The 24447-nt window shown below is 33.9% G+C and overlaps 1 protein-coding gene and 1 long non-coding RNA gene across 2 annotated transcripts; both read right to left on the bottom strand.

Annotated features, from left to right (window-relative positions):
• Positions 1 to 925: 925 nt before the first annotated feature.
• Positions 926 to 22044, bottom strand: LOC117162007 (aminopeptidase N). The gene is made up of 12 exons (XM_033343817.2): positions 21796 to 22044; positions 20834 to 21370; positions 19980 to 20426; positions 19280 to 19463; positions 18850 to 19009; positions 13292 to 13373; positions 6175 to 6524; positions 4246 to 4523; positions 3372 to 3565; positions 2469 to 2774; positions 2291 to 2369; positions 926 to 1421 (listed from the first exon to the last, which is right to left on the bottom strand). The coding sequence occupies exons 2-12, from the start codon at positions 21310 to 21312 to the stop codon at positions 1209 to 1211; spliced, it is 2772 nt and encodes a 923-aa protein (XP_033199708.1). The 5' UTR covers positions 21313 to 21370; positions 21796 to 22044; the 3' UTR covers positions 926 to 1208.
• Positions 13525 to 18837, bottom strand: LOC143302552 (uncharacterized). Its single transcript, XR_013058147.1, has 2 exons — positions 16793 to 18837; positions 13525 to 16650 (listed from the first exon to the last, which is right to left on the bottom strand). It is a non-coding gene; the product is annotated as an uncharacterized LOC143302552 (long non-coding RNA).
• Positions 22045 to 24447: the final 2403 nt, after the last annotated feature.

Genomic DNA, 24447 nt, shown 5'->3' on the forward strand with positions numbered 1-24447 from the left:
CATGTGAAAATAAGTAAAAAATGTAGAATAAAATTTTCTCGTCTGATGCTTTATTTCTTCAAGAAAGATAAATTTGAAAATATGTCATGCGTGTGTATCAGATCAGTTCGTAATTAAACATCTTTAAAATTTATTTTCTTGAAAATGAGATTTTAAACGGAAAGTATTCTTTAATATATTAAACTGATTTTTACATGTATGATAATCTCGTATTAATTAGTCCAGTTGAAGTATACTTGACAAATTTTCAAACTCGATTGTCTCTGAAACGAAGCGTCATATGCAAAATTTGTATTCTATATGTTTAACTTATTTTTTCATATAGATTCATCCCGTGCTCGGTTATTTTTATGATTTCCGATCCACTCTGTATAAGAGATCGTTACATTAGCAATTATACCATAATCATTGTTGCGAGATATCTCGGGAATCACATAGAAAAGACGTAGTACCCGGACAAGTTGAAGAGTTAAGAAGTTGGAATCAGCCAGAGTTAATAAGGCTGATGAAGGCAAAAGGTTAAAATTATACATGTACATTGTCTTATTCCGAGCGAAAATATGAAATTATAAAAGTCACTCAATACTTTATTTATTCTTAAGTCTCTTTATCATATACCTATATTCATACAGTTACAATATTATTTGTAATATTATAAAATATTAAGTTATTAAACACTAACTGGAGTTTTAAGTAAATGACATAATACCTATATACATACATGATTGTACCAATGCATAACGCATGTAAGAACATTTACTATACAAATTATGCATCTTAATTAATATGTAACATATTTCTAAACAGCTTCATACGATTAAAGTTACTATTTATATTTCATGTTATAATGATATTCCTTTTCTTTGTTAATATTATTGTAAATAGATTAACTTGTACGAATCAAATAAGAAAATCCGGAACGACATTCAGATTTCACTCTTTATTAAATATTTTTTAACGTAATATAAAAATATGTTTGGACCAAATAGGTTTCCTTACAATCACATTAAATTATAAAAATATTCCACATCTTCATGGATTGTATATTACATCTCTCTATCGAATTATTGATTCCATGATCGTATTAATGCATTCTATACAGATGATCATTCTCGATTTGTTCTAATACTTAATTGTATTTTTATGTGACTCGGTTGTTCGATGAACCAATTGAATACATTCTAACTACAGTTCAACTGAATAAGTTTTTAGTAAAATCTGGTAATAAATATTGAGAATATAATGAGAAGCGTTGCAAACGTGAGCGAACTGGAGGAGTTGAAATAGTTCCTGTGAGTGTACAACCAGTTCTCAATGGTTTCTTGATGGACGTTAAGCCATTCCAAATTTCTGGTTGCCTTCAATAAGATAGTCTGAAGAGTGTCTGGTTTCAATCTCTCCTTCGCCAAAAACATAATTAACTGTCAAGTAAAAAATGATTGCATACTATTAATTATCAATAACTGGAGAAACTTACTCAAAATGATACATACTGCTTAGGCAAATATACAAGTTACTCGTTCAAAAGTTAATAAACGAACGATTGTTAACTACTTAAGTACTAAGCAAATTTCATAATTTTTATAGATATATTTACTAGTATGAAGTTTAAGTTACGACTATATAATGGAAAACCACAAGGAAGGAATATAATCAGCAATTATAAATCTCAATAACCAATTATTGAATATTTAAAAAATGTTGAATGCTATAATTTTGAATATATCCTTGATTATAATTATTTATAATATTTCATAAATCTGTTACCTATTTTGAGGACCTTTATATCTTTTGATATATCAACTCATCATATTTTTTACATGTGCTTTTACGTTATAATTATGAAACTTTCTAATACTACGACAATTGTGAATAGCACGTTTAAACATTTGTTCGTATAAGTTTTCTTCGGATTCATTATGTATCTCTTTTCACTGTTGGCTATTGTAATAACGATTTTTTGTAAGAACATAATAACCAAAGTATACGTCAAATATATTGATTAGCCATCTTGTCCTTTTCAATTCTACTCTTATCATATAAAAATGATTGAAAACATTTATAAGTTAGATCAGACAAAGGAAACGTATGAGTGCATGAAGAAAGACAATTAGAGCATATTTCCATAAGGAAAAAGAAAAATTATATTAGAGGCTTTGTTAAAATTCATTTTGTGATAAAGACCGACCAATGCATTTAATTAAAGTAAAAAGAAATAAGATAGGAATAGAAATAAAGTTTTAAAGCTAATATATTTTAATTAAACGTTATCTTAATTAATTAAACGTACCTGTGTAAATTGATCCTTATTTGTAATTGCGCTTGCAATTATGTCAACACTCGATTTGATGACGTCTTCGGCTTTGTTCCTGAAATCAAAAAGTTCTGTAGATTATACCGAATCAATCACACCTCGATATTATTTAATCGGATTCTCAACGATGAAAACAAATCCAATTGTCAATTACAATTTTTTTATCTTCTCAATTTCGTTAGTCAGCACTTCCAGAGCAATGCTGACACCCTTTGCATTCTGAGACACTACATTTAGAACTGCATTATTAAATGTCACAGTTGCATTTTCCTGAATGGACATGTGCAAGTATTCCTTCAGAAGATCTACTGACTCGGAACAAGCCAAGAGAGAAAGTAAACTCTTTTTTTCGTCTTCGTCCTTTGTTTTCAACAATTCGGTCAGAGTGTAGTTCCACACTTTTTTATTTGCAGATCTTATTCCATCGCAAAGAATATTGTTTTTCAAGTCAATGTCAAATCTGTAAATAAAGTAATTACTTTTTTTGCTAAATAATTCATCTTGCGCTATACATACTGACTATCTCAATATCGGCAATATCATTTAATCCTGCTTCGATCCATTTTTTGTGACTCAACGTCTTGCTTTCGTTTCAATCGAAAAAAAGGGTTTCTAATGTTTCAAAGAAACTTTTAGCATGCAATTGAAAACTGGAATAACGCATACTAATTAACGATTATTTCTCTCAATCATAAGAAATATTCTAGCGATCGGAAATGATATAGAAAACGGAATACAGTCAGGAATTTATATTATATACATATCATATATTATATATATATCATATACATATATTATATATTTATATGTTATGTATATACATATATATTCTTTAATTTTCTTTTACTATCGCGTGGTACATAAGTTTTCGTATAATTATAGCAATCGTCATGATTCAATAAAATGCATTTACGTTTAACAATTGGAAAACAATATAATCGCAAGATTTGAAAATGATATACACCATCGATAAATCTTCATTTATTGTGAATAAGTTAACGATAAAAGGTAAGGAAGATTAAAAAAGAAACAAATGAGAGCAAATATAGCAACTTACGATCTACTGGAATTACTTAACCATGCGTTGAACTCTCTGTTGGTATAATCTTTGCATTCGTCAACGCCAGCTCTGCAGGCCCATTCCATTGCGTTTATCCTAAGAAGTTTCACAATATCAAGTTCTTCGCCTTTCTGATATGGCTTATACCTCACTTGACTCGTCACGGATTTCATTATTTTTCGAATATAACTCTGCAACGAGTTTGAACTTTTATTTAAACAGAAATAGAAAAATTGGTTACATTAGAGTAAAAAGATCTTTCGGAAGGAATATAATATGTGCATCCTTTTTATTACGTACATTCGATTTTTTCTGCCTATTATCTTTTGTGTAAAATTGCCTACTGTCTGTTTTAAAATAGAAAACGTGCAAGACCGTAAATATTATGAATGAACATGATATGTAAAAATCTATAAAATATCCAAAGTACAGTACTCGGTTTAGTATTTAATAGGTAAATTAAATTTCTGTCTGGGTCTTAATCCTTTAGTTGTGTTCATAAAAATATGAATTTGCATAAATATTCGGAGTCTGCTTATCATAGAATGATTGGACAAAAATTACACTAGAAAAGATCGCTTGTAGGTATTTTTTATCGTGTGTATAATAATATATGACTACTATATTATTTAGTCAATTAAAAACTTAATTTTTAAAATAAACTAAATTAATAATTCTATAAATTAGAAATAATTAAAAATTTCTCTATCATCAATAGAATTGCCGTTATTAATATAACTATTATGGAAAAATAGTTCATACCTACTGGACTTATATAATAACTTATATAATTACCAATATGAGTAATACATATATCTGAAATTATGAATTGAAATATTTGGATTCTTTAAGTCGTATTATATATGCATACCATAAAATTATTATATTGTACAGAAGTACGTAACATGTTGTGCAAAAATTGCATATTCCTGAAGGTCGTTTGCCAAGGCACGTAATCTGTTTCTCTCTCAAGGTAAAGTGTGAGTGTCAATGCAACCCTATAGTTCAATCGGTTAGTGCGAGCCATGTTTAAGGCATCATCGATTAACTGAGCACGGTTTACGACGTGGATATTCTCATAGTTATCCGAATTCAACTGCATCGATAACAGTTTCCACATTTCTGGCTCATAGTTCACGCGATAATAACCTAAAAGAAACCGAGCAACTACTAATTAAAAAATAAAAGTATGTATGTGTTATTCATCTTGCAAAAGATTAGACCAATTCAGATATATTTATAATAACGGTTGGCTTAATTATCTTGCACGCTTTTTAAAAAATTTAATTAATTATTAATATAATACATACACATATTTTTATAACGATGAGATATACTTTTACGGTATAATAAATATTTGAAATTTTTTACAAAATAGTTAAACCATTAAAAATTGATGATTTTTCAGACAATACAATTATAAATTAAGAACATGTTGTAATTGTTTGATTTATATATTAAAATATTAAATTATTATGACATTTAAAGCTACGATAATTATTATTGTATTGAAATATTTATAAGAATACTTTTTCAAGATTTGTAAGCTTCCTAGCTCGAAATTTAAATTTGCAATTCTTACAAAGCTACATAATAATAAACATGTTGTTTCTAACTATTACATAAACATGTTGTTACTAACTATGTAAAGATTTCATAAATTTTCACAGCAACTATATTTTACGAAATTGAAAATTCATTCAATTTAAGTTGCAATTATTGGTGCGTAATTAAATCACTATAAGTTCCTGCATAAAAATAGTTTGTTTTTTCTACGCAGTAACTTAAGCATCAGTTTATCATTCAAAAAGTTAAAATTATTTTGTATTACATATGTTTTAGTTAATAGTTTCAAAACTATTTAATAATAGGTTAATAGTTTCAGTTATGTATTAAATTTTCTTCAAATCTATTTATTAAAAAAACACTTATATTCTATTTATTGTTTTACAGGACAAAAGATGATATTAAAAATGGACAATTTAATTTTTGTTAGAGGAAAAATAGACAATAAATAAATAAAGAATTAGAAGATTCACTGACTAAATATTACTTCCTAAATTCTTGTTTCAAGATCAGTAATTTGATCGTGTATATGAGTATATGAATTTTTAATTCAGTCTTTCTAGTACTACAATAGTTATACTACAGAAGCTTGATTATTCGAAATATATAACCATGAAACGCGCCATTTCTTTATTTCTCACATTAATCGTATCAGGATATTTATTATTTTTAAGCATATTTCATCCTAAAATGAAAATTATTGATGTTAAACCTATAGTAATAAATTTTAATATATGTATATTCAGTATATTTCATCCATATAAATAAAAAAATTCATTAGATCTTTGGAATACTTGAATTTTTATATAGTTTGTTTTATATGGTATATTTCCGCTTTGGAACTATTTACGTATTCAATTTGTTACGAGTTCGAAAATATGTTATGTTGGGTAGAAATTATGCGAAATCATAGATAATGTGACGAATATAGTGCCCAATAAACCTAAAATGAAATATGTTATTTCATGTATTACTACTGCTGTATTAATATTAGTTGTTGTAATTTATTAGTTGGAAGGAAATGGCCTCATACTTTTTAACAGGGTTATATTTTCAACTACGTATTCTATAAATATTAAAACTAAATAGGATCAAAACCCTACAATGAAAATGTATTGATTTCATTGTTATATTTTAATCTTACAAGGAATCACCCCAAAATCTCCCATTAATTGATGATGATAATCATAGTCTACTGTACTAGACATTTTTAAATATAGCCAATATTACACACCTGCTTGTTGTGTATTCACAATAATCCATCCCTCTGCCTTATTAAACTTTATCGTTTCATTACGGCCTGGTTTTAACCATATAATTGGAGTTGTATTATTAAAGTTCATGCTAGACGAGTTGACGTAAGTTATAGGCACCCACCAGTTTGCGTCATTTTTAGTTTCATAAAATGAAAATCGTTCTTGACTTAACTGCAGTTCATCGTCATGGTTTCGCTTTACATTCACAACCGGATATCCTGCGTTGTTCACCCATCCGTCCATGATTTTCCCGAACGAAGCTCCATCCCATTTTTTATTTTTTCCAAGATGCTCGAAAAGATTTGTCGAATTAGCAACATGCAGTGCACTGGAAAAATTGTTATCTCCCGTTAATATGATTTGTAGGTAAAATAAAAGACTAAAACTTTAAAAACCAATAACAAACATATGTAAATATCTTCTAAATGAAAAATGTTTACAAATATTTAATTTTTATTTGGGAAGTGTATATGACTGTAGAGTCACAATGACAAAAATCTTATTTTTATAAGTTATTGAACGATACTCTAAAAATTTTTGTCGTATTCTTTCAGTTCATAGCGTAAATTACCTATTTTGTTTAAATACTATCAAATCATTTTTTTATTGATCTTATTGAGCACAGAAAATACATGTGCTTCTTTTGGATACATATATCCCATTAGGTTTGTCATTTTTATGCTTAAATCGAGGTTGTAAATGTATATTTTAATCGCCAAAAAGGTACTAAAAAAGGAGTAGTATCGGAAGACTTGCGAAAAATGCTAAATATACATACATATCTACAACATGTATGAAAGCAGAATATGGGAATATGTCAAAACAAAGGACAAATACAATCTGTCTGACTTGCGAGATTCCCCTTTGCAAAATATTCTGTACAAAATATTATGTATAATAAGAAATGATAGATTTATAAATATGTATATCTATACATATATGTCGGAGATGAAAAAACACCGGAGCCTTTGGAATTTTGGATAATCCCGCAACATTGTAATCTAGAGTCTACTATAGCTGTAATTAAACAATTGTAGTTATTCAATCCGATCGTAATTGTTCGCGAGTTGTAATAATGAGCTTGGGCTCGAGGCGACAGCCAGTCGCCGAACGTAGCCGCGGTCACGGGATGAACGCTTTGTCTTACAAAGGTATGGAGTAATTCTATAGCACTCCCTCTCTTTTTTTTTATTTATTTATTTGGATTTTACAATTTGTCCAGTAGGATATTTGGTAAAATGTTGTAGCTGTATACTAATATAACATGTGGGTGGCTACCCCCAGCGGGGTACCATCATCGTGTTTGTTAGGTTATATCCTTTGTGAGATCTGTTGGGTGTTTCCCTTTTAATCTTCTTTTTATGCTTGATGTGTCGACCGTTTCCGCTGTCAGCCAGTTTGGGTGCGTTGCTATTTATTCTCCGTACCTTCTTGCACTTTTGTTAATCTCCTTCTTGTCCGTTGGTATTCCCAGGTCTTTCCGAATGTCTTCGTTCCTAACGTACCATGGCGCGTTTACTATTGTTCTGAGTATTTTAGATTGCGTTGCCTCTATTTTGGTTATATGGCTCATTGCTGCTGTTCCCCATAGTGCTATTCCGCAAGTCCAGATTGGTTTTATGACCATTTTATATATTTTTAGTTTGTTTTCTATGCTTAGTTTGGATTTTCGACTTGTTAGCCAGTACATTTGTCTCCTTGCCATCTGTATTTTGTCTATTGTTGCTTTAATATGCTGTTTCCATGTGAGTCGTGTATCTAAGTGGAGTCCTAGGTATTCGACTTGCCTTGTTTGTATTATGCGTGTGCCGTTTAGTACAATGTTTGGTGGTTTCTGTTTTCGCAGTGTGAATGTAATGTGTTTGCATTTTTCGGGGTTTGCTTTGATTTGTTTTGCTTGAAGCCACTTTTTTAGTTTTGTGATATGTTCTTGTAGTAATGTAATTGCCGTTGCAGGGTTAGTATGCTTGACTAGTACCGCTGTGTCGTCCGCGAATGTCAGTATTTTGCTGTTGGTAGTTATTGGTATGTTGGCCGTGTATACTGTGTATAACATTGGTCCCACGACGCTTTCTTGCGGAACCTCTGCCTTGATGTCTTTGACTTCGGAGTATGTGTCCTTGATTTTTATTACGAAGTTTCTGCTGCTTATGTAGAATTTTATCAATTGGTATATTTGCTCCGGGAATTGTTTCCTGATTGTTTGTAGAAGACTTTCATGGTTTATTTTGTCGAATGCTTTCTCTATGTCCCTAAAGAGGGCTGTACAGTATTGCTTGTTTTCTAGTGCTAGTATTATTTCGTTGACCAGTCTGTGCATTGGCTCTATAGTGGAGTGTTTGTTTCTGAATCCGAATTGGTGATCCGGTATTAATTTTTCCTTCTCTATTATTGGTTTTATGCGGTCGTAAATTACTTTCTCTAGTATTTTAGAGAACACAGGAAATAATGATATTGGTCTGTATGATGTAGTTTGATGTGGGTCTTTGCCTGGTTTAGGTAACATTATGATCTGTGCCAGTTTCCAAGGTTTAGGAAAGTATTGAATTCTTAGTATTGCGTTAAATATTACTGTGATTTGTCTTATCGCTTTTGGCGGGGGGTTTTTCAAGATTTTGCCATTGATTAGGTTGATACCTGGTGCTTTATTATTTTTTGTTTTCTCGATTATGTTTCTAATTTCTTGTGCTGTTGTTTTAGGTATGGTGTAGTGTTTGTCAGTGGATATACTAGTGGTTAGCGCATCCTCGTCTGTATGATTATTATGGTTGCTGTTATTGATATTATGTGGTGTAAATGTGTTGCATAGGTGGTTGGAAAATTCTTCAGCTTGCTCTTCGTTGCTTCTTGCCCATGTGTTATCTGCTCTTCTGATTGCTGGGACCATTTTTATTGTCTCCTTTATTTTTTTTTTTTTTTTTTTTTTTTTTGTGGCTTTCCATAGTGAGTAGTTGTAGTTCTCGTGTGCAGATAGTGACTCAATGAACTTTATGAACTCGTTGTTGTTGTGCTCTTTTATTTTGTTTTTTATTTCCTTCGCAAGTTTGTTTAGGTGCTTTTTGTTTTCTTTTGTTTTATGTTTTTGCCATTTTGCTTTCGCTTTTCTTTTTTCTCTAATTTTTTCGAGGATGTCTAGTGGAACTGTTTTTGTTTGTCTGTTGGTTGTTTCAGGTATAGTGGTTGCCCTTGCTGCTTCTTGGATAGTTTCTGTGAGTGTTGTTACTGCTTGATCGATGTGTTCAGGTGTTTTCAGTGGGATGTTGCAGCTGATTTTGCTCTCTATTATTTCTTTGAATGTTTGCCATTTGGTGGTTTTATTGCATAGCTTCTCTGTGCTGCCGTAAAATATTGGTTTGTTTCTGTATGTAATTATTATGGGCGTATGGTCGAAGCTAAGCTCGAGGCTGGGTGCTATGTTTAGTTTATTTGCGTTTAGTCCCTTTGTAACTGCAAAGTCTAGCAGGTCAGGTATTTTGCTCAGGTCTGTCGGCCAGTATGTCGGTCTTCCTGTGGATAATATATTGAGGTTATAATTTCTGATGTATTTTTCCAAGCTTCTGCCTCGAGGTATGGTGATTCTTGATCCCCATAGTGTCTGCTTTGAGTTATAGTCTCCCGCTGCAATATGCTTGTCACCTAAGTGTCGGAAGTAGTCTTCCCACATTTGCGTTGTGATTTTTTGTCGCGGCGGTACGTATACTGCTGACAACTGCAGGTGGTGCTGTTAGTCTGTACGGTAACGGTGGTTGCTTGTATATGTTCCTTACTGACTTGGCTGTGTAGGTGATGTTTAATGTCGTTTTTTATTACTACTGCCGTCCCTCCGTGTGCTTTCCCTGAGGGATGCTTGATGTCGTATATGGTGTAGTGCGGTATTTTTATATAGCTTTTTATTGTGAGGTGTGTTTTTGAGACGAGTAGTATATCGATGTTATTGCTGTACAGGAATGTTTTAGTTTCTAGGGCCCTTTGTTGTAGGCCGTTAGAGTTCCAGGCTGCTATTTTAAGCGTGTCTATTTTTATTTTTTGCTCATCATGTTAGTAAGTAATTATAACATGACTGTTATCTGCTGTATTTGCTGTCTGAGGAGTTCGTTTTGCTCGCTTATCATTTTTGTGAGTATTTCGGTGTTTTTTATGGAATGTTTTATTAGCTCTTTGATTTCTGTAGCGTCGTTGCTGTGGTTGTTCTGTTCTTGATTGTCTGGGGGTGACGACTTGCGCGTAGCTTCGGTTTCTAGCGGTGTTGGTGTTAGTGTGGTTATTGTTCCTTGCGTGCTATGTTTTTGGTGTTGGCGTAGATTCTGTGTTGTCCTGTTGCGTGTGGAGATTGTTGTGTGTTCTGTTACGAAGCGGCGGAAGAAGCTTGCTTTGGAGTTGCTTTCTTACTAGACAACCTTTGTAACTCGCTGGGTGATTTCCACCGCAATTGTAACATTTTACGTCGTTTATTTTTCCCGTGTGTGGGCAGTTCGCTGTTAGGTGCTTTTCTGCGCATTTGACACACGCCGGGTTCCTGTTGCAGTAATTTTTAATGTGTCCATATTGTTGACACCTCATGCATTGTGGTATGTCTTTTTTGTGCCTGGGTGGCTCGACTGTGATTAGTGTGTTTAAGATTTTTTTAATATCGAAAATTTCCTTGTTGTCATTTTTATTTCTATTAGGAATAGCGGTAGTGGTTGCTTCGTATCGTACCTTGTAATATTGTTTGTCGTTCTTGTTTGGTGGCCCATCTTTGCTAATTCGTCACTTAGTTTTTTTGTGTTAATTTTTGGGTGCAGTCCTCTTATAACTACTTTGTAGCTCCTTTCCGTTTTGAGCTGGTACGCGTGGTATATGGCATTTTTTCCCCATAATTCTTTTATAACTTTCCTGTAATTTTCTGGTATGTTTGTTTGGATTTTTATTTGTTCTAGTTTTGTTTGTTTAATTGTGTAACTATCCTTTCCAACAATATTGTTAAGTTGATCAATAAGCGGGTCTATTATTTGCGCCTCAACAAATATTGGTGGTGGTTTTGTGACGTGTGTTGATTGGGTTGTGGTATTGCTTGTTGGGTCGTCGTCTGATTCTTCTGTTAGCGAGCTGAAGGAGTTTCTTAGCGGTAATTCTTGCAGCCATCGCTGCTTTTCCATATCTAGGTTGGCTGTTATTTTTCTTTTTTTGTTATAGCTGGCTACCTTCCAGCTTTCGTCCTGTTGAGTTGTTCTATAGCTCTCCTTAAAAGAAATATTCGTGGCGACACGCGACAGTAAACATTCCAACGGTTTCTGTCCCGTGGCTCGCCACACGCAGACCCATTCTTCGGGCAAGATGATCACCAGATATCAACGCATCTCCACGGTTTATGTTCAGCTAGGACCGGTCACGAACGACGCTTCTCACTAGCAACTTTCCCTCAAGGACGGCTAGCATCCTTCTCTAACCACCAACATGGAAATTGACAAATTAATAACAACGTCAATTTCCCTCACTTTCCGAACGAAGCCCTCTCTCCACGAATCTGGTGATCTCATGCCTTTAGACACGCCCCATTATAGTTTTCCTCTGCAGCATCATCGTGACGGAAAGTCACTCTCTCGTGCACTCTCAGCAACTAGTTACGTAGCGTTTTGATCAGTGAATTTCTTACGCTCTAACATAGAGTCCAACTTAGACTTTGACGAAACAATAAATTCGTTATCCCGTTGATTGCGGATTCGTTATCGAACCGGAGGTTATTGTTATTAGGGTCGCGAGTGCCCAGTCGCCGCCATTAATTGTCAAGTTTGTAGTATCCGTACTTGTGTTAATAAACTGTATCTTTTTTATACCACAACGAGGGCTAATTTTAACGAAGATTCATCAAACACCCACAACCCTACCTACAACGCCAACCCAACATATATATATGTCGGGTTTGTCGGGTTGGCGCCGTTCTTGGAGCGCGTTGCGTTTCTTTATTAGGACAAGCCATTGTAGTTGTTCAAAGAGGTTTATATTTACAGTGATATGTACAAGAGTTGATTATATATATATATATATATATATATATATATATATAATCCAAAAGAAAGCTATAATAAATAGTCTAGTCTAAAGTATTGGGGATCTTCCCAAAAATTCCAAAAGAAAGAGGCCCCGACGTCTTTTCATCTCCGACATATATATATATATATATATATATATATATATATATATATATATCGGGCAAACATAATCGGATTGAATCATAAACAACTACTTCTAAGTTTTATTATTTAAGTACAGCTATAATAAATAGTCTAGTCTAAAGTATTGGGGATCTTCCCAAAAATTCCAAAAGAAAGAGGCCCCGACGTCTTTTCATTTCCGACATATATATATATATATACATGTATACATATATATATATACATATACATATATATACATATATATACATATGTATATATATATACATATACATATACATATACATATATATATATATATATATATATATATATATATATATATATATATGTCGGAGATGAAAAGACGTCGGGGCCTCTTTCTTTTGGAATTTTTGGGAAGATCCCCAATACTTTAGACTAGACTATTTATTATAGCTGTACTTAAATAATAAAACTTAGAAGTAGTTGTTTATGATTCAATCCGATTATGTTTGCCCGAGATTTGTGACGGTGGGCTTTGGCTCGAGGTGACACAATTGGTCGCTAAACATACCCACGGTTACGGGATGGACGTTTTTACCTAACAGAGGTATGGAATAGTTGTATAACTCTCCTTAAAAATATAGTTGACCCGAGGGGTACAGAAAGGTACAGAGAAGTCAGTAAGTTGAGTTCTATTTGTATTGTAGACAAGTAAGTTTAGTTACACTTGAATTGCGGACACGTAAGTTCAGTTTGACTTAGACTTTGGAATTCGTTATTGAACATTGTCATTAGCATCTTCAGTATCTAATCGCCACAGTTACTTGTCAAATTCTGTAATAATCATATTTGTACCAGTAAATATCATTTATATTGTATAACAACAATGGCTAATTCAAATGAAAATTCGTTACACGCCCCTAACCACAACGAGAACTCGACATATATATCATATAAATGACTTAAATATACGTACTTCTGCTTAAGGTATTCCTTTAAACCCTCGTGGAAAACGTTTTCTGTCAAGATGTGTGACATCATTCGAATAACTGACCCCGCTGCAAAGACATGGATATACATTAGAGATTGGTTTTTAATAATTCATGATTATTATTCAATAGTGATTATTTATGTTTATTATTCATTATTCAAAACATGCAGATGTAAACAATATCTAGATTCAAGGATCAAATGATATACATCTGTATATGCATCTAATTTGTCTTTTTTATTTTTAGTTTTGTTAATTACATTGTTATTAAGGATTGCAAAAGAGAAATAGTAAAAATTCTTTTCAATTTAAGCATTTCTCATGTTAAGAAATGCTTCACCAAATGAGTCGCGTATGTTTCATATGTTTTATTTAAAAATTTTGAATAAATTCACCAATAAAAGATATACAATTTGACCCTTCACTGTTCCATCATATGCAAATATGTATATTACGCAGACCATTGTTGACTTATACCATTATTTTTTAAATTACACGATAATCTTCTAACTACAAGGAGCAATGTAAGGTAGCAAATTATATTTATAATAATATTTTAGTCTTTGAATAAATATCCTTGTTCTCAAATTCGATTACACTTCTTGGAAAGCAAAAATGATATTTTATAATATCTTTTATAATAATTAAAAAAATATAATTATAATAATAATTAAATAAAATAAAAAAAATCTTTTATAATAATTATATTTTTTAGATTTTATAATATCAATATATTGCAATAAAACAGTAGGTAGGATTCTTTTCCAGTTAACTCTGTATGCGATGTGTGCAACAAATTTTTAACTTATAAATACTATTAACAAATAACGCATTTTGACCATTAATGATTTTTCCAATATATTTATTTTTTCTAATGCTTTGAAACTGGAAGATCCAGCGATTGTGATGTTCATCATTACATTGACGTCTTGAGCTTGGAAAATTATTTCCATTAGATTAGAGAAAATGTTGTCATAAGGACAGAGAGATAGTCAATAAATTAATCTACAATCCTCAAGAAATTCTACATCTAAAGTCCATTTTTCCATTAAAAAGCTAGCTTGCTATTTACAATGTTACTTTATTATATTACTGTTAGATTGTTGTTTTTAAATATTCTATTAGTATTACATTTTCATAAAACACTTTTCGACTTTATCATCAAAATAATTTATTTAATGCAATACAATAAACCTACTTTTTCCAATTTTGATGTAGACAAGTTAAGTACTTATTTTTTAAAAATATTTCTCATATTTTTATTGACAAAATATTAATTTGTTTCAATGATTTGCGCTATGTAGGTTGTTATTCTTCTCTTTGAATGTTTATTCTTCATAGAAATTGTTAATATTAATAATTAATCAATTAATTGTCATACTAGTAATATATTCAAGAAATATAATCAACGCCATTCTAATGTATCTTCACTAGCACTCAAAAATATCCTGCAATTTAATTAGAGTATCACAATTGATAATTATGTGTTAATAAATAATGACGACATTCTGGATTAGTATTATATTATTATGACAGGAAAGCTACTTATAAATAACTAATAGATATGCAATCAACTAATTTGATTTGTAGAGTGAAACCGGTTATGATACAATGTTTCAACAAAATTTTTACCAAGACATTATGGAGAGTTTATTTATCCTCAAACTATATACATATGTAAATGTAGTCTGTAGTCCGTAGCTGTAGTCGTAAATGAAATAGAAAAGATTTTTCGTACAATATAGTTGAATGAATTGAAGCTTATAATATAATTTATTCAAGCAATAGTTATTCGAATCTAATAGTTCTTATCTTATTTCAAATTTTATGATACTGTAGTATCGTGGACGAAAGGCCTAAGAGATATCTGGCGAACTATAATATATGTTACGACGCATGGAGCATCTGCATTCTAGTCGACGTTACCTGGCAGCCAGCGGCCGACCTACCTTCTTCCCGACCCTCAATAAACTCGAGGACCCACCATAAATCATCAACTTCTAGCTTAATTGTTTCCACATGTTGCCAAGCAATCTATTTGTCTAGAAGTATTTTCGGTTTATGTCCGGATTTAGGAAAAGTCCTTGATTTTATTAGGCTCTTAAAAATCATGGAAAAAGCAGGTAGGCTGGGAAAACCCAACACATGTCCACCGAAAACGACTGGTTTTTCCCAGGAATGAAATCACCCCCGACCCACGTTGGTGGGAGACTTCCTCATCTCCTTCTGCATTCGCATGGGTCATACCCAATCGGCATCGCGGACGTTTACCCTCACTTCATTGACGAAAGGTGTGAATAACGAATCCGCATTCTTCGTTCAAGGGACACACCCATCCTTAGCTTTCCTCCGACACAGCATCGTCACCGAACAGGACTGATTTCCCATCTTTCGTACAGTCAACATCCTTGGACCGGGTATACACCCGTAGATCAGCAACTACTTCTCCTGCGACATCAGTCAAGTCAACTACTTCTACTACGACATCAAGAGTGCAAGTCAGTCTTCACCAAGGATCAGTTCAAGTCAGTACAAGTCAGTCGTCACCAAAGATCCACTCAAGTCAGTCGAATACAGTCAGTCGACACAACATATCTTCATACGCTACAACACGAACAGAGTCTCAGATCGTACTCATTCGTCGTCAGTTTATATGAACCATTCAATTGTATTACACCGAAGTTGTTGGAGTGTGCAAATATATAATACCTGTTAACAGCAGCGTTATATTCAAGTTAACTACCCTTATTATCCCACAAGAAATAAGGGATCGAACGATTCGTGGTGTCGATTAGTCAATCGTAACGGGAATTTACGACTCCCGTTGGCGCGCTTCCTCGAGATCGCGTCTCCCCACGAACGTGCGAATTTACAATATAAACAATGTCGCGAGAAAGCCGAAGTGCCGATAGGCCCAACAATGTACCTATAACGTCAATTTTATCAGAGGCCACCGCGCAGCCTCAATTACCCCAGAGACCCAACATAAACCTAAACTTTTTAAGTTTATTATTTCTGGTATCTGTTTATGGATGGTCCTTGAAACAGCCTTTAGGTTGTTATCCTTACTAATTACGGGGAAAGCAGGTAGTTACCTAATGGGAAAAACCCAATACTTGACTAACGAAAAAGCTGGTTTTTTCCATAAACGATATTACCTACTAGCCGCGTTGGTAGGAGGCTTTCTCCTCCTATCTTCATTTATTAACATGACCTATAACCAATTGGCATCGTGGATCGTTACCCTCACTTTTTCTAACGGAAGATGCGAACAGCGAATCCGCGTTGTTAATTAAAAAGGGCACACCCACACCGAGCTTTCCTCCATAATGAGACGAGAACACCTAGGGGAAAAATAGACAAAACCATCGAACAGTGAACATCTCTCTGATCAGTGTAAACCTGTACTGTGAAATAATGACAATAGTTGTGTTACGACACAGCTATTTTATTTCATCAACCAACCCTTAAGTTTACGTGACATACCGTCGATCCTTCAATCGAGTAGTTTCGCGGAAAAGGCCTGCGTGGCCCTGGCCATGTAACATCATTCCACATCAGAGACCAGGTCGCACACCGAGGGCAAGATGGCAACCAGATGTCTACACATCCTTACTGCGTACCCTCAATAATCTTAAGGTCCCACCATAAATATTGGCATTTTCATGGTTAACGTCCTTCAGATCAAAAACAAGCATCTTTTATTCCGAGTGTTCTTTACATTTTTGTTTACTACGGGAAGATACGGGAAAGTGAGTTTTCTCGCGTTCGGTATCTTCCGTTAGCAACTTTTTCTCAAGGGCGGTTAGCACCCTTCCTCATCCACCAACCTAGAAAATCAGTTAATTGACAGCGAAGTCTATTTCCCTCACTTTCCTAATGAAAACTTGCCCTTAACAAATCAACTCTTTTCGTGTCCTTAGACCCACCCATCACTAGCTTTCCTCCGCCACATCGTCACTAAACTTGATTGATTTTTCATCTTTCGAACAGTTAACATCTCTTTACCGGGTTTCTACCCTTAGATCAGTCGCCTACTTAATTTATATAAAGTTGCTAGAGTAAAGTGTAATATATATGTGTTAATTCAGTGTATACTAAATTGTGACTATTAAGTGCATAATAAAGTGTAATAAAAAGAAAGTTAATAGTTGTGTTTCGGCTCAACCTTGTTATTTTTATATAATCTGTTGTGAGTTGTGATTTGTGATTTTACGCGATGCTAAGGGAGAAAGACGAATTAACAGTCAGAGTGTTAGTTGAGAAGTTAGAAAGTGTGAGTTGAGAAGTCAAAGAGTGTCAATCGAGAAGTCAGTGTGCAAATTGCGTTGTCGAGAGAGTGTGGTCCGCGTAAGAGAGAACGTTGTATCCGTGATGACGAGAGTTGCAAATTAACTATTTAGTTGTCTAAATTATGGTATATAGTATACATTATTGTATATAGTTCACGTTAAATAACCATCCTTTCCTTTTTAACCAACATCTGTTTAATCCATTTATTGTAAGTAAATTAGTTGTAGTAAAGATCCTACAATACTGTTGGTGAACTTTAAGGAGAATAATTACATTTTACTATTTATTGAGAGATATTTACGAGAAGATGATATATGCTGTTTTTGATCATAAGTTGCTCATTTACTTACTTAGTTTATTAACATTAATTTTCTTCTGTTGCAAATCGGCTAAGGCGTGCGAACACTTAAAATGCTTCATGAAAGTATGTGAACACTTGCCGTAGAAAATTTTTGAAAATTATGGATGGATATATTGTGTCCGTTACTCGAAACTTTTTAAAATTTCATTAATGAAACATAACTACCTGATTATGTTGGTAAAATTTGTAATTAACTCAAAAGTATAATTAGCAGTAATTTATTGCAAGAAATACACTTATTGCTAGTAAAAAATTAATGAACAGCGTAAACAGTGTAATGAATAATTGACTGTTGGAATACTTGGTTAATCTTTGCGAAGCCTATACTTGTAATAAATATTTTGTAACTTTCTATTTAAATATTTTATCAAAAGATCTTTTTATAAATCGTACCAATATAATAATGACAGTCGTATCTCATGACAATGTTTAAAGAAATTTCAAATGTATAATATATTATTTTGTATAATATATTCATACGAATTCATATACTTTCGCGAATTATAGTGTATGTATTGTACTTCATGAGCAATAGTGTGTGTATTTTATTTCGATGATTCTATATGAAAAATTTAAATTCTGTAAAAATTACAAACAGATCCGTTATAAGACGACTCCTAACTATTTATCGTCGAAAGTCTCACCTTTTATCTTTTGCCTGATAATGTTTAGGCCTAAGGTTTAATATATGAATTAATTGATAAGATACGTAGGTACCTATTATCTCTTACCCTTGACATTAGCCAATAAGTAGAAACTGTTGAAACTCACATCGTATTCGTTTATATCTTTTATCTGATGTTAAAAATGTTGCGTCGAACTTTGCTCTTAATATTCTCGAACATATGTATTGGGAATTACTTCTAATAACAATGAGAAAATCTCTTACCTTTCTGATACGCAATATTGTCGAACAAGCTACTAATTTCTTGAGACGTCTTCGCGTTCTTGTTCATGGGACGCGGATTTTCGCCTGCATCTGCAATGAAAGCGTTTCCTTGTATGTTGTCAACGACAAACACTTCGTCTAATCGCCATTCGGGTAGTACCTACAAATATATTACAAATGTACTAGATATGATACAAGAATACGTTTAAAGTACTCGGCGAGAATTTAATGATAAAAGATATACTAGTTGTTAATTGATGTAGAGGTCAGAAACATACATAGAATGTGTAGCTATATTAATAGTCATATAAAATATGAGCAACTGAGAATTAAAATTTTGAATGCAACAAAAATTTATTATCCAGTTTATAGCAATTCCCTTATAACAAATTAATAGAATATAAGTAGAAGATTTATTTATTACACTTACCTTATGAGTAATAATGTATTGGAAGTAGTCTGCAAATCCTTCATTCAACCAAATCCACGTCCACCATTCTGGACTAACTAGATTTCCAAACCACTGATGTGTAAATTCGTGGGCTATAATCGTAGTTATACTTTGCTTCGTACGAGTTGTGGTAACACCGTCTTGATAAAGGAGAGCGGACTCCCTGAAATGAAAAGTTTCGATTAAAGTCTGCCATCAAAAGTATAATATATTTTAAATAGATTTTAATATTGCATTAACTGCAGATCTATACATGAGATATGATTACTTTTAAAATTTATTTACTGTCATTGAGATTTTTACTTAGAATTTTCTTAATCTGGAATTTAGGGCGAGGCTCTTTATATTTGAGACAATTTAAAAGAATGTGTTTAACGGTAGCTTAGCAATTATAAACGTTATTCTAAACAGATTTCTAAACTAGATATGCATATGTATAAACCTCATGTAGACAAAAAGCCATGACATTTGGTTTTCTTAAAAATAAAATTTCTAATTTTAAGAAAGCATACTATTAAAACTCTACTGATATGTTATATGTTTGATTCATCATCCGATCCTAAAAACTCTTATACGCTTTGGTCGAACATTCGATGAGTTCGCCGTTGAAATTTGAACTTTGACCTGTTAAATCGAATTGTGATCTTGACCAACGTTGATTACGGGCTGCAACAATTACCTGTAAGTGACGAGACCCCAATTCTCCATAGCGCCTGCCGAAAAGTCCTTCAGCGATACTTGATCCATTTTTGGTACATAATGGGTGAAATTGATTGCGGTATATTCATTTAAAGCGTCTAGCAATTTTTTACCCTTTTCTAAGGCGTAATGTGTCTGATTCACTGCCTGTGGCTTAGTACACACTCTGAACATGCCATCTTCATTGCATTCATAATTGGAGACTATGAATGCCACTAAATAAGTGGACATCCGTGGAGTTTTTTTGAACTTAGTTGTCTTCATGTCGTTTTCCACTTTTAGTTCTTCAACTGGCATGTTCGAAATCGCATGGTAAGATTTCGGATGGGTTATAGAAATGTTGAAGTGTGCCTTGAAAGCAGGCTCATCCCAACAAGGGAACGCTAACCGTGCACCTGTTGGCTCGAAATGAGTCGCAGCCACATATCTGCAACATGAAAATAAAGTTCTCGAAATGCAACAGTCAGTCGTAATTTTTCTTTACGCTTTATTAACCCCTTAACCTACAACTACAGGTATAGCCCGTAGTACGATGATCGGGCCAAATGTAAATTCTCGAACGTAAATCGTAGGTTAAGGGGTTAAGCGAAATGATGATGTGCAAAATTTTTTTGGCCAATTAGATTCAAAATGAATAATTTAACTAATTTTAAATAATATTACATAACTACCTAACAGCGTTTATTTCTTGTATTGGTTTCTTTTATTTATCATGCGCTTATACTCAATATTATCAAAATTCTTTTGAATATCAATGAAAAATTGCAAAATGAATACAAAGTGAAAAATTTATCTAAGAGATGACTTGCGAACTATATAAGAAGGTATTCTTACATTAGATTGCCATTTTTGTCGGCAGATCTGCTCCTGTAAAATCCTCTTAATTGATCGTTCACGACTCCGGAATAGCTCACAGTAAGCAAGTAGTTGTTTCCCTTCTTAAGCTTGTCATCAAGCATGATAATTAAAAATTCATGTACGTCGTCATATACAGTACTATTCAGCTTAATAGCGGTTTTATTTGAATGGTACAGGCTAATATTCTTTACAGTGAGGTTCTTCATGTTCAGTGTTATTGACCGGACATCCTGTATTTCAGCTACAATGTCGATCTTCACTTCACCGGTAAATTTGAAGTCTGTTTCTGATAAATTTGAATTCAAATTCACTGTCAAATTTAGCTCATAAAAATTTGGCTTGATTTCTACTGGTAGTCTATAGCTTAAATCGTCGACTTGAGAGCTGATCACGTCTCCAAGTAGAAGATTCGGGAACATCAGATTGATAAGGAACAGTATCAATATTCTTGCCATCTTGGATCGATTCGGCAAATAAGCGCATCCACTGGATGACCCACAGTTCGTTTATTTTCTATTTTGTAAAGTATATTATTTATTTATATATTATTATTTCGGCTCGTGAATATTGATGAAATTTCTTTACTCGATTTTACTTGTAAATCACGCGAAACGTTAATTTGGGCGTATGTAATTAAATACTACGCCAGAATCGTTTGTAACTTGCCATAGATTTTCAATGTACACACGTATCTAACGTTTCAGCTCGCTTGCAAATATTTATGAGATACGAATGAGAAGATAATACCGTAAGAAATATAGATGGAATCGTATACGCGTAATCCATCGAATGATTTAGTGATAAGAAGAAAACGTAATAGCTTCCTTAATAGCTCTGATCATTATGACTTTCATATTTCGATCGATATAGAAATTGATATTTTTGTAGCAATGTCTCGAAATCGTCGGAAAAATACGTCAGTCATTAGCTCAACATACCTTACAAATCAATCGCTCAGTCGGCTACGTAAAATGTCAGCTAGGTAGTTACACGTCAACGATTGCCTTATGAAAGCCTACCTCTGCAAGTGTTCATGCTTTATAAGGTACACATGGACGCGCTATTATCAAAAATATACCTAATTTTTCTAATCTTATCAATTGACGTGTTGTCCCGATCGAAGTTATTATATCGTCGGATAGTGACCAGAAAATGGTTTGTTATATTCACGGAATTTCTTCGAAACGTTCAATTGTAATCTAAAACGCGCGTTTTAATTTAAGGCTTTGCCGATACTGCAATGGATTACAATGCAATACTTTAATATGATTGTTTGTACAAGCATTGATATTAGCAAGATAAGAGCAAGTTCTTAGTAGTTCAGTTCGTTTGGCTCTGTCTTATCGTCAATATCGCTTGAATTATTACATTATGTTAGGTAACTCTCCATCTTGATTTAGTAAAGTAGATAATGTAAATAAATTCTATCGTGATTATTCTATGAAAGAAATATGTTTTACTTTTCGAGTTGTACGTACTAATGTTTAATTCTTACAATATTTCGGTCGGGTTTTGAGTCATTAATTTCTCATCTATCGAGTTAACCGATTGAGCAACAATCAGTAAAATGAGGTAACGCAATATTTTCAACAATCATTCTTTAAAAAACTCGAAAGCACAAAAAGAAATCCTATAATATGGGAAAAAGAATTTATTATAGTGCTATCAATATTTAAACTTTTTAAAATTTTTCAAAATTGTAGAATCTAATAGTACTTAGGTAGCAATTGAAATGGCAAAGAAAATGTTGAAGTAACTACTATAAGAAAAACTTTACATCTTCTCTTTTGTATACACGTGACCTTTTGTATACAGAGACCGCTGTTACGAAGAGAGTAGTGTTACAACCATTCGCGGAGAGACGCGGTTGTGAGGAAAACGCGTCAGCGAGAGGCGTAAATTCTCGCTACGATTCTGCTAATCGACGCCGCGAAATAGTCGTTCCTCTGTTTTGATTACAGGGGTAGTTCAATGAATTTAACACTGTATTAACAGGTTAACATAAAATGGTATATTTGACAATATTTAACAATAATATGATGAACACGCCACACATTGTTTAACAATGAATACTGTAAATATGTTACAGAAAGTCGACCCGACTTTACGATATCTCTCAATGAATTCGTTAGACTATGCGACCTTAATTTTAATCGTCAGACCTCTTGATGTATAACGTTTGACTCTTCAGAAGGGACTGATTGCCCTTCGATCATTTCTTTGTCTTCTCTGAGAGACGATCCCCACTATGCTCGGGTCACGCCATCGTTCGCGCCTATAATCACGTATACCGCCTTCTTGTGTGGAAAAAGTAACGGACCAAAATCGACGTTTCTAGAACTCGCTGCTTGGTGACAACTATGCGCTCGTCGATACATTGTATATGTTCCGTCGGGCAGATAAGACGATCTGTCTGCGACACTGTAGGACTGCGAGCGACGGTTAGAAATACAACCTGTGGTAAGCCTCGTGGCGTAACATACTCCCCCCATTGAGAGGGTACCGATCAAGTGGTATGGTGTGATGTTGTGAGGTGGATCTCTTGTCAGATTTCTGTACTGTTGATTGTTTCGGAGTCATCTGGAGTCGATCTGCTCGGTAGTGGTACCATCCGCTTGATGTTCCGATCCAGAGTGCTCGTTGCCGTTCGAACGGTAGCCGTCCGTATGATGCCGTCTGCGCCGGGTTGAACCTTGATGATTCTGCCCAATGGCCATTGCATTGGAGGAACGTTGTCTTCTCTGAGAATGACGATGGTGCCTTCTCGTATGCCGTGACTGCCCTTGCTCCATTTGTTTCGGGTATTCAACTCGTTCAGATACTCCCGATGCCAGCGGAGCCAGAAATGTTGTTTGAGTTTTTGAATATGTTGCCAGCTGGAGAGACGATTGGATAGAGTGTCTCTGAAATCTCGTTCTCGAAAACTTGTTAGTGAATCTCCGATGAGGAAGTGACTGGGAGTAAGACTGGGAGATCATTTGGATCTGATGATATTGGAGTCAGCGGACGGGAGTTGAGGATAGACTCAATTTTAATGATAAGTATGTTGAAGTTTTCGAATGTTAAAAGCTCGTTACCTACGACACGTCTGAGATGTCGTTTGAAGGATTTCACTGCAGCCTCCCACAACCCGCCGAAGTGAGGTGAGTTGGGAAGAATGAAGCGCCATTCGATCCGTCGATCAGCTAAAAAGGACTGAACCTTTACCTTATGATCGTCGGACTGCAGGAGGTTTTGGAGCTTTCGTAATTCGTTGTTGGCGCCAACGAAGTTGGTACCGTTATCAGAGTAGATTGTTACACAGATTCCTCGGCGAGCGATGAATCTTCGCAGAGCAGCAATGAAGGCCGTTGACCAGCTCGATGTGGACTGCTTTAACTGCAAGACATACAAAGATTGCTACATATACCTTGATTTTGCGTCGGTTACGATCCTTTCGTTCTTTGATGTAAAACGGTCCGCAATGATCGATTCCGACGTTGGTAAATGCCGAGATTCCGTTATCTGTGCAGCTGGAAGGTCGCCCAATACGTAAGCAGCAGCAACGGACACAACCACTCCAAACTTGACTATCCACTTCAGCGTACTCC

Source organism: Bombus vancouverensis, chromosome 1 (genome assembly GCF_051014615.1).
Source record: "Bombus vancouverensis nearcticus chromosome 1, iyBomVanc1_principal, whole genome shotgun sequence".
Taxonomy (NCBI): domain Eukaryota; kingdom Metazoa; phylum Arthropoda; class Insecta; order Hymenoptera; family Apidae; genus Bombus; species Bombus vancouverensis.